Below are 12,416 nucleotides of genomic sequence, written 5' to 3'. Positions count from 1 at the left end.
CAGGTGCAGCATGTGGCCTTGTGTAGAATCAACCAAAGGGAACTAACTCATTGTCATCATAAATACTGAGGCCTTAACTTAAATCAGGTGCAATTAATATTTTAAGACCTTTTTGGATTTGGAACTGTCACCAAAGGCTCAGAGATTTCTGGGGATTATACTATTTTAGCCATTTTTGTCTTCAAGAATAACAAATTCAAGCCAAAATGGATGACCCTTACCAAAACAATATAAACCAGCAGGGAGAAACGTATCCAACATACGGAGAAGGAGGAGAGTACACTTACCCCTATCAGGCAGACTACCCTCCTCAGGAGGAGGAAGATGCTGCTAGTGATGCCACCGAGGGGTATGATGAAGATGATCAGATGTACGAGGGTGAGTACCAGGGCATCCCTCATCCGGATGAGATCAAGGAGGCACGGAGAGCCGCCCGGAGGGAGGCTCGAATGAAGGCCAGAATGGCAGCTGAGGTGGAGGAGGAAACGTTGCCTGATCAATACGAGTCCATCATGGAAGACTGCGGTCACGGCCGCTTCCAGTGGACCCTCTTTTCAGTGCTGGGTCTGGCCCTGATGGCTGATGGGGTGGAGTGTTTCGTAGTGAGTTTCGCCCTGCCCAGTGCTGAGAAGGACATGTGCCTGTCAAATGCTGACAAGGGCATGCTGGGTGAGTAAAGGAGTGGAAATCAGATTCCACTATATTTCTGATCAGACTAAATCAATCTGATAAGTCTTTGTTTGTAAGAAAGCCCAATCGAAGAATTAGACATATGTGGCAATGCGGTTCAATGCAGAGTTTTCAGAACTAAAAACACAATGTGAAGTGAATAATAGCAAATGTAAATGCTCCTCACATACAGTACTTTCAATGAATATACTTTCTAGATGGCCCAGAAAGTTTTATATTTGTCAAATCAGCATCTAGACCTACAATATTTCAACATGGGATGATATATAGTAGTCAACATTTGAAGTGGATCAAAAAACTTCATCAAAGTTGATAAGAACGCATTTTGGTTTTAGGTTTTAGGACAACTTTGATGAAAGGTTTTGATCCACTTCAACTAGTGACTAATGTTTAAATAATTTAAAAAGTAAAATGTAAAACATTTCACAGATGGTTCCCTGTCGTCTCTAAGTAATTACTTAAATTTCAGTTATTAATATTATTATTATTATTATTATGTTTTGGACAGTATGATGTTTTTAAGAAATTACTGCTTTTATTAAGCTAGGATGCATTAAGTCAAAAGCGACAAAGACATTTACAGTATAATGATACAAAATATTTATATTTCAAATAAAAGCTGTCTTTATGAACCTCCTATTCATCAAACAATCTTGGAAAATATTTTTAACTGTTTTCAAAAATAAGAAATGTTTCCTGAGCAGCAAATCAGCATATTAAAATAATTTCTGAAGGATCATGTGACACTGAAGACTGGAGTAATGATACTGAAAATTCAGCTTTGCATCACAGGAATAAATTACATTTGAAAATCGAAAAAACAAAATGTATTCCAATAGAAAATAGAAATTTCAAATAAATGCTGTTCTTTTAAACTTTCCATTCATCAAAGTATTCAGAAAAATATTAAGCAGCACAACTATTTTCAACATTTAATAATAATAAGAAGAAATATTTCTTAAGCACCAAATCACCATGTCAGAATTAAAATTCAGCTTTAATAATAAATAATATTTTTAAATATATTCAAATAGAAAGCAGTTATTTTAAATTGTAATAATATTTAGTAATATTACTGTTTTTACTATATTTTTGATAAAGCAGATATTAGATCCCATGTACACCCTGAAGCATATCTTCCTGTAATATGTTTTTTAAAGCCTGTTGGTGACAGAACGACAGCACAGGTCAAATGAGAATGTTTCTTTGATCACGTGCCATAATAAGCAAGAAGCAGGAAAAGTTTCAATCAGGGATGAAAGTAGTCTGCTACAGTGTGTAATCCACAGGGAGGTTCACAATCCCTGCCACGTGCCTGATAATCACTTATCCCATTCTCTAATTAGCCGTTTGAGACTGTGTGTGTGTGTGTGTGTGTGTGTGTGTATGAGAGAGAACGAGAGAGAGAGAGAGAGAGAGAGAGAGAGCAGACCACTGATAAAGGCAAGAGAGACTGAGACAGGGTGTGACATTCGTATGCTTTTGTTAAATATTCATTGTGATGAAGATCACAGCTTTGTCCAAACTAGTAAATACAATACCTCAGGGATATTTCACACAAAATTTAAATTCAGTCATCACCTATTCATCTTCATATCACTCCAAACCCATATCACGTTATTTCTTCTGTGGAACAGAAATTAAATATAAATAAATAAAAACTGGAAACTGTTGTTTTTGATATGTGACCCTGGACCACAAAACCAAAAAAAAAAGGGTCAATTTTCCAAAATTGAGATTTATGCATCATCTGAAAAAATCTAAATATTGAGAAAATCACCTTTAAAGTTATCCAAATGAAGTCCTTAGCAATGCATATTATTAATAAAAAAATAAGTTTTGATATATTTACAGTAGGAAATTTATGAAATATCTTCATGGAACATGATCTTTACTTAATGTCCTAATGATTTTTGGCATAAAAGAAAAAAACGATAATTTTGACCCATATAATGTATTTTTGGCTATTGCTACAAATATACCCCAGCGACTTAAGACTGGTTTTGTGGTCCAGGGTCACATATTTGGTTTCAAATATTTCAGAAGTATTAATTTTATGATTTGCTGTGTTATTGTTCCTCAGTAGCTGACTGCGTGGCTCTGTGTGTTCAGGTTTAATAGTGTACGTGGGGATGATGATCGGCGCTGTCCTGTGGGGCGGTCTGGCTGATAAACTGGGCAGACGACAGTGTTTGCTCTATGCACTGGCCATCAACTGCATCTTCTCCTTCCTGTCATGTTTTGCACAGGGCTACGGCTTCTTCATCTTCTTCAGACTCTGCTCAGGAATCGGGTGAGACTCTCCGAAAGCAGCAGGAAATGATTTATGCAGAATTTTGCAGTCACTAATACTTTTTAGTTAATTTTTCAGCATTGTTTGTGCAGACTGTAGATGTTGTAGATTACAGCAATGAGGAAATCTCTTAATATACTAGCTTTATGGTAAGCTTAAATGATGGTCTCTGATGATCTCCTGCAGGATCGGTGGCTCAATCCCTGTTGTGTACACGTACTACGCTGAGTTCCTGCAGATGGATAAGAGAGGAGAACATCTCAGCTGGCTGTGCTTGTTCTGGATGCTCGGGGGACTGTACGCTTCCTTCCTCGCATGGGGAATCATCCCACATTATGGTCATTCATCATTTCTAATAATGGCAATTAAGTAAAAACACACTTGAAACAAGAAATGCAGTGAGCAAAGTACTGGTATATTCCATTTAAACGAGCCTTTTTTTGAATGTTAAGTCCCAGTGCAGGACCTTGTAGCGGAAAGCCACAGTGTTTAAATCCATAACAATATTACAAGTTGTCTGGAAGTAGTTGGACCTACCAAAACCACTTGTCAAGATGCATGTTGTCATGTTTCTCCTGAGGTTTCTGAGGGTTTGGTTGTTTTTTGTCGCAGGCTGGGGTTTCAGTATGGGGACAGAGTTCCAGTTCCACAGTTGGAGGGTGTTTGTGCTGATTTGTTTCCTTCCCTCTGTGGCTGCTCTCGCTGGGCTGGTGTTCATGCCAGAAAGTCCCCGTTTCCTCCTGGAGGTAATATGCATGATGGTTTACTAGTAGGGCACACAGGATTTTATCCTATTTACAACTTTTAAAAAAATATTTTAGTTGATGATATCCGTTGGCATCCATTGACACAGTGACACATTATTAACATAATGACAAATCAATAAAGCAGAGTAAAAAAGCACAAAAGGTTGTGCACAATGTCCTTTGAGAAAATATTTTCAAACATCTTTATTCAGATTCCATTATAATACAAAAGTGCTCAGTGCATAATAAAAAAGTGCACAGTTAAAGACAAAACAATTTCAATATCACATCATCATTAGTGTCTAAAACAGTAATAAACTAAATGAGCAAATAAAATGTCAATAAAATAAAATATTAGATATTAAAGGGGTCATATGATGCTTTTTTAAAGATCATTATTCTGTGTATTTGGTGTAACAGAATACGTTGACATGTTTTATTGTTCAAAAAACACATTCTTTTTCAAATACTGTACATTATTGTAAGTCCTCTATGCTCCGCCTCTCTCAAACGCTTCGATTTCTACAAAGTCTGAAACGAAGTCTGTTTGAACGAGCCGTTTCAAGGGGGCGTGGCGAGTCTTAATTTTTATAAAGAATATCTCTTTAGTTTTGAGACTTTAGTCTTTGCAACTTCAGGGATCTTATCTATGCACAATCAGCTTGTAACACTCCAAAGAGAAAGGAAAACTTGAAATCGCATCATATGACCCCTTTAATTAAAGTAAATTTTGCTCCGAACAAAGCAGTTTATTAGCTGTTGTACTGCCAACACTACTTTGAGTTTTAGAAAACGATGTACTGTACACTCTTAAAAAAAGGTTCTTTATTGGCATTGATGATTCCATGTAGAACGTTGAACATCCATGGAACCTTGGATTCTTTATAGCGGAAAAAGGTTCTTTAGATTTTTAAAAGGTTCTTCAAAATGGTTAATTTAAGAACTGTTTACTGAAAGAATCTTTGTGGAACCAAAAACGGTTCTTCACTGCAAAAAAACAGTGAAGCCTTCATTTTTAAGAGTGTACTGATTGTCAAAATGGCATATTGTGAAAAATATCATATTTTTAAGGCATAAAGTATATTCTATTTGTATAAAATTAGTTCTAATAATAATTGGTGCACACCCTGTTAAAAAGCTCTGTGCTATACAAATTCATGGTCTTTTTTGTGAATTTCAGACTGCAAGACATGATGAGGCCTGGATGATCCTGAAACAGGTCCATGACACCAACTGGAGAGCGAAAGGAGAGCCAGAGAGAGTGTTTCAAGTAAAGATGTCAATTTTAAAACTACTAGACTACTAAATAACAGCAAAGCAGCTCATATCCGTGTCTGTGATGAATTGATGACACCTGATAAATCCTGTTATGTGGCTCAGCTTACATGGTCTTATCTATGAAATAAATCCCTCTCTTGCAGGTTTCACAGATCAAAATGCCTCAAGCACAGGATGACGAGTTCATAGAGATTCAGAGTGAAACTGGCACTGCCTTCCAAAGATTCATGGTCAGACATATGACCCTGGTTAAACAGGTATGCACCATTTGAGCTAAAGACCTGAATGATAGCTAAAAGTGTGAGGTTTGTTGAGGAGAGGTCTACCATTACCTTTCTTTGGGTTCAGAATTAGAGCTTTTGTCTGGCAGATGATAAAAGCATTGAAGCATGCAATAAAAAGATTGGCTGTTAGATGTTTGTTTTGCTAAAGCAAATGAAGTGTTTGTTTCCATTGTCCTCCAAAGGTCATGAAGAACCTGATGTCACTCGCCGCACCTGATCTCAGACTCCATGGTTTGTTCATTACCATTGTGTGGTTTACGATGGCCTTCAGGTGAGCAGCTCTTGATAGAGCAGCTTCATAACAGATATAGTGAGCATCTCGCTGCTTACTTTCTACGACGCCTGTCCTAACAGTCAGAGAACCTCATAAAGCATTGTTTTGATATGTTCTACATACTGTAGTCAGTATACATGGGATAGGCATTAAAAACTCAACTCAGAATCAATATCAGTACATAAGGTGACATAATAGTAATAATAGCAAAATAATTTTTTAAATAACAAAAACTTAGTTAAATAATTGTTCAAATTAAAAAACAAATATGCAAATATTATAAATACTTAAATGTACAAATGAAATGCTAATAAAATAAGTTTTAATATTTATATTAAAAGTTTTAATACAATATTTAAAAACATATATTAATACACTACTATTCAAACATTTGGGTTCAGTAAGTTTTTTTTTTTTTTTTACCACCGAGGCTGATTTTATTTGATCAAAAATAGTTAAAAACAGTATTTTGTGAAATATTTTTTACCATCTAAAACAACTATTATCTATTTTAATATTTACAATTTTAATTTTCTCTTAAATAGCAAAGCTGGATTTTTAGCAGCTATTACACCGGTTTTCAGTGTCACATGATCCTTCAGAAATCAAGAAATTCTCGTCTTTTTATTAAGTATTAGTTTAAATTATTAGTTGTTCTGCTACTTAAGGAAGTATGGAAGTGTTTCAGGATTCTTTGAAGAATAAATTAAAAAGAAGAACATTTATTTGAAACAGAAATCTTTTGTAACATTATAAATGTTTGTCACTTTCCAATCAATTCACCTACCCCAGTTTTTTTAACTGTTGTGCACGTTAAAATTGTTCCTTATACATGGCACACACTAATGAATTATATAAGTATATTTATAATCATCATTTTTCTTGGTTCATCTGCAATCTTGGAAGGTTTTTTCTTTTTTCTTGACTGCACTATTGTGATTGTCTTTTCAAAATTGCATGTCAGGCTGCCTAATGAGGTATTTTTAGTCGCCAGCATGTCTGGAGCATGTAAATAATGATCTCTCTGTAGGTTAAAACAGGGCAAAATGACTCCTTTAACAGTAAACAACCTACAGCATTAATTCATCTTCCACCACACAGCTATTATGGCCTGGGAGCGTGGTTTCCTGACCAGATCAAGTACCTCCAGTTTGAGGAGTATGAGTCCAACGTCAAGATCTTTCATCGTGAGAAAGTGGAACGCTTTCATTTCAACTTCACTCTGCAAAATCAGGTCCACAAGGAGGGCGAGTATATCCATGACAGGTACATTTATTCCTTTACAGGAGTACACTTTCCAATTATTAACTTAACTGTCTCTCTGGCTTGATATATGTGACCCTGGACCACAAAACCTGTCTTAAGTCGCTGGGGTATATTTGTAGCAATAGCTAAAAATACATTGTATGGGTCATAATTATCGATTTTTCTTTTATGCCAAAAATCATTAGGATATTAAGTAAAGATCATGTTCCATGAAGATATTTGGTCAATTTCCTACCATAAATATATCAAAACTTAATTTTTGATTAATATGCATTGCTTAGGACTTCATTTGGACAACTTTAAAGACGATTTTCTCAATATTTAGATTTTTTTGCACCCTCAGATGCTAATTTGAGGTCATTTTTAAATATAAAGTCCAAATATTTGTATTCAACCAACTAGTTAGGATTTATTTGATGGAAAAACAAAGGATTTGATGTTAACTACAGTAATTGCCCATTGCCCCCGGGGACATTTTACCCCACACACTATGTTTGAGATAAAAAAAATGATGTCATTCTGAAAATATAATTATATTTTTATTAAATAACACCTACTCTCTATCTACAGGCCCTACTGTTCTCATATCATATATAACTGTGATGTTCAAAACATCAAGCTTTAAAACACTTTTTTTTCTTACTGCTGAAAATGAGATCATTTACTGTGAAATCTGTTTTTTCTCCAGTACATCACCAGTGTAAGTTTCATGGTGAAAACTTCGACATCACTCTTGTCAACGTAGTCCATAGTTACAATAAAAATTTATCTCGACTTTATCTTGTGGTTATTTTGGGAAAAACAGTAGGGGGGCGTTTTACCTCTCTTTACTCTATATGATGTTTTATAGAATGAAGGACTATTGCAGGTAAATTATCATTCAAATGTTTGAGGTTGTTAGGATTTTTTTTTTTTAAGTTTTCAAAAGAGGTCTTTTATGCTCACCAGGGCTGCGTTTATCTGATCAAAAATACAGTAAAAACAGTAATATTGTGAAATATTATTACAATTTAAAATAACTGTTTTCTATTTGAATATATTTAAAAATGTAATTTATTTTATATAAATGTAATTTAATGTATGTGTATTGGTTGAGCTGTCATTTTTATGTACTTTTCATGCAGGTTTATCAACATAGAAATAAGAAACGTGAAGTTTGAGGAATCACTCTTTGAGAACTGTTATTTTGAGGACGTCAGATCAACAGACACCTACTTTGAGAACTGCACCCTTAAAAACACAGTCTTCTACAATACTGGTATTCAATTAATACATATTTTGTATACAGTGCCCTCCATAAGTACTGGAACAGTAAAGACAAAATTGATTAAAAGATGAATATGAGACAAAACTACAGAATGTCACATTTATTATGAGCCGTTTCAACATACATATGTTTTATCAAATAAAAAGAACAGCACTTTTAGAGTTCATCCCACTCATTGATGTGAGCATAAGTATTGGGACAGTTGAACATAAGGTAGATATAAAAGATTAAAAGTTATTATTTAGTTGCAGATCACTTGCGCACAATCACAGCAGTGAGTCTGTGACCCATAGACATCACCAGACTCTTGGTCTCATCCTTTGAAATACTTTTCCCAGACTTTAATGCAACAATTCTAATTGTTGAGTTTCTGCCTTTACTCTCCTCTTCAGCTGGAAAAATTCATGTTCAATCCACCATGATTTACAGATGAGGCTGTATGCTTGGGATTATTTGCAGTTCCCTTTTTTTCTCCACATTTTTGCTTTCCCATCACTTAGATAAAGGTTCATCTTTGTCTCATCGGTCCATAAACACAGTTCCAAAACTCTTCTGGCTCATCTTTGTGCTTTTTTGCAAACTCTAATCTTGGCTTTCTATTTTTGGTGCTGGTCAGAGGTTTGCATCTTGCTGTGTAGCATCTGTAATTCTGTGTCAAAGTCTCCTGAGGACAGTAGATTGTCAGAGCATCACCCCAGCTTTCTGGAAGTTGTTGGTGATTTTACAGACACGTCTTTTAGGGTTCATTTTCACAGTTTTTATGATTTTTCTGTCACCAGCTACTGTTGTTTTCTCAGCCGATCAGGTCGTTGTTGGTTGCTGGTGTCGCTGGTGGTTTCCAAACTCTTCCATGCCCTTTGTTTTTGCTATAGCTCTAATTGACTTCCTCTTTTCTTTTAGCATCCAAATTGCTTGCTTTTCTCTCAAAGTCAGCTCCCTCATCTTCATCCTGGTTTGTGTGTGTCATCATCGAATGCAAGATTCAGAATACAGAAGTAATGGATATAGCTGATACGACACATTCCCTGCTTTTAATATCTGAAGAATGAATGCAACAGGACACAACTGATCACTTAGAAAGACCCGTGAGGCAACTGTTCCAATACTTATGCTCACATCAGATAGAGGGATGAAACTATAAAAGTGCTGAACTTCTTAGCTGGTAAAACATCTATGTGTTGAATCACCCAATAATAAAATGTGACATTCTGTAGTTTTGTCTCATATTCATCTTTTCATCATATTTGTAAATGTCTTGACTCCACAGCCAACAGAGCAATTTTGTCTTTACTGTTCCAATACTTTTGGAGGGCACTGTATATTATACATTAACCTTCAGCCCATTAGATTTCTGAATGATTATTTGGTGTTTCCTTTCATTAACTGTAATTTTTGCCATATTTCTTGCAGACCTGTGGGAAGATTCCAAGTTCATTAACTGTAAGCTGGAAAATACAACATTTCTGCACCCCAAAAAAGGTTGCCATTTAAATTTTCAAGAGGAAAATGACATCCTGATCTATCTAGTCAGCTTCCTGGGGAGTTTGTCTGTAATACCGGGCAACATCGTAGCAGGCCTATTAATGGATAAAATAGGACGACTTAAAATTATAGGTGAGTGGTTACACAAAACTGTTATGGCTTTGTCAATAACTTTCAATGGGTTTATAGTATCTAAATGAATTGTCTGTGTGTGTTTGTTTGCAGGGGGATCCATGTTAGGCTCCGCTGGCTGCACGTTCTTCCTGCTCCTGTGCTTCAGTCAGTGGGCTGTCGTCTTCTTCCAGTGCCTGTTCTTCGCAGCCAGTGCTGCAGCTTGGAACGGCATTGAGGTCGTCACAGTGGAGCTCTATCCAGCCTCAAAAAGGTACAAAAGAGCCATTACAAAAAGACATCTCTGATAATTAAAATTCATATAAGACAGATGCCTTTAAAAACAGACTTTGAAAACTTTATTAAAATGGCATTCACTTTTTGAACTACACTACTGTTCAAAAGGGTTTTTTAATGTTTTTGAAAGAGAGCTCTTATGCACACCAAGTCTACATTAATTTCATCAAATATTATTATTACAAAATATTCATATTCTAAAATAATATTACAATTTAAATTACTTTTTCTATTAGAATATATTTTCAAATGTGTTGTATTTGATGCAAAGCTAAATTTCCAGCATCATTACTCCAGTCTTCAGTATCACATGGAATCATTCTAATATGCTGATTTGCTGCTCAAGAAATGTTTCTTCTTATCATCAATCGTTGAGCCAAATTTTAAGGCAACCAGCTTCAGCAGATTTTTGAGATCTCTCAACTTATTTTTGTAGGAGATCCTCAACTTTTTGTTGTATAAACTTAAAACAACAAGTTGAGAAAACTCAAAAATCAGCTGAAGCTGGTTGCCTAAAAAAAATTAAGTTGGCTCAACTTTTTTTTTTACAGTGTATATCTATAGAAGTCTTCTACAGTCTTGTATATAGTCTATATAGTCTATAAGGTCCCAAATCTCCCCCCCCCCTACTTTGAAAACATTTTTGTCTGGAAATTTATAAAGACATTTTTTTTTACTATAATTTGAATTTTGAAAACACTGCAACATATACACCTTTAAAAATAAAGGTGCCTAAAAGGTTCTTCACAGCAATGCCATAGAAGAACCATTTTTGGTTCCACAAAGGTTCTTTAAAGAACCATCTCTTTCTTACCTTTTTATAATCTGAAGAACCTTCTTTCGCCAACAAAGAACCTTTTGTGAAACAGAAAGGTTCTTCGGATGTTAAAAGTTCTTCATGGAACCATTTAGACAAAAAGGTTCTTCTATGGTATCGTGAAGCACCTTTATTTTTAAGAGTGTAAAACAACCTGAAATTCAGTGCCTCAAAATTTCAACACATCAAATTAAACATGATGTTGACTCTGAATAAAGCTATGAAGTATGTATACTACTGTACTACTCATCCATCATTTGTGTCTTCAGAGCCACAGCTTTCGGTGTGCTGAATGGCACATGTAAACTGGCAGCGATCATCAGCACTTTCACTTTTGGCAAGTTTATCGGCATCACCAAGATCATCCCCATCATCCTCTCCTTCTCAGCGCTGGTGTGCGGAGGACTGCTAGCGTTTAAGTTACCTGAGACACGAGAGGTCATTCTTCAGTGAAAAAGCCAAACTCCTCAAGGCCTCAGCGTTTGGTCCAGCTGGACACTGGATGACCGCATGCTGGACTGCTGAACACTGACAGCTAAAGGGCTGAAACATGTAAAGCTGATATGGTGTCATGCTAGAACCACTGCACCGTAGTATTACAGTCATAGTATTACTTCTTTTAAACTAAAGTTGTAGAGCATATATTTGTTTAAAGTGTTCACAGAGGCTATATTTTGAGTAAGGAATCCAAAGTTTGGAAATATGGGTTAAATATATTTGCAACAATGATTTAGATCATTATTGAATTCCCTTTTTTATATTGGAACAAATAATAACTTTTTGACTGTAAGTTCAATCTTTAAATGAGATCTTTGCATTTTACTTAAATTTAATATTAGGGCTATCAAACGATTAATCGCATACAAAATAAAAGTTTGTGTTCACATTATAAATGTATAAATAGTATGTATATATAAATAAAAACATGTATATCTATATATTTAAGAAATATGAACATGTGAATATATATTTATAATTATATATAATATATAATTTATATAATTTATAATTAAAAAAATAACATATTTTTCATAAATATATGCATGGTGGGTATTTATTTATATATACATAATTATTATACACAGTACACAAACATTTATTATGTGAACACAAACTTTTATTGTGTATGCGATTAATCACGATTAATCGTTTGACAGTCCTATTTAATATGTAAAAATTGAGTTATTTTAGTTTTTTGGTGCAAAAATCTTTATCACCAACTTCATCTGCTCACCAGCTTTTGATCATCCGCTAGTTTTTTGTTGTGTTGTATTTGTTAATACTGTAGTATATGTTTATTTATTGTGTTTGTTTATTTTATGTGTTTTAACTCTAATGTTCTTGGATTCCCATCTTTTCAATTATTGTTTGTCCTGCCTTTTAATTAGAAAATGATACCGAATGAAAATATTGTTTGTATGAGGATAGATATTTTTAAATTTGACTTGTGAAGAGTGTATAATGCTCATTTGCTGTGAGAAAATATGTAGATTATGTGATTTTGATTTTATTTTTCTGTTTTAAGCACGTGTGAATAGTAATTATGAATGAATGGCTCAAAAAATAGTAATTTTAAGAGTTTATTTTTTTCACTTTTGACCACAGAAAAGT

General features: G+C 34.6%; 1 protein-coding gene across 1 annotated transcript; it reads left to right on the top strand.

The window, feature by feature from the left end:
- Positions 1–206: 206 nt before the first annotated feature.
- LOC306879224 (synaptic vesicle glycoprotein 2B-like) lies at positions 207–11,258 on the top strand (the record flags this gene model as incomplete). Its single annotated transcript, XM_079432011.1, has 12 exons — positions 207–669; positions 2,803–2,983; positions 3,170–3,321; positions 3,596–3,729; positions 4,910–4,999; positions 5,151–5,264; positions 5,474–5,562; positions 6,667–6,831; positions 7,956–8,089; positions 9,509–9,712; positions 9,806–9,965; positions 11,075–11,258. The coding sequence occupies 12 exons, from the start codon at positions 207–209 to the stop codon at positions 11,256–11,258; spliced, it is 2,070 nt and encodes a 689-aa protein (XP_079288137.1).
- Between the last annotated feature and the right edge of the window lie 1,158 nt (positions 11,259–12,416).

This window comes from Barbus barbus (genome assembly GCF_936440315.1).
Source record: "Barbus barbus genome assembly, chromosome: 2".
Taxonomy (NCBI): domain Eukaryota; kingdom Metazoa; phylum Chordata; class Actinopteri; order Cypriniformes; family Cyprinidae; genus Barbus; species Barbus barbus.
Note: the sequence above shows the minus strand (reverse complement) of the source record. Positions and strands in the feature narration are given on the sequence as shown.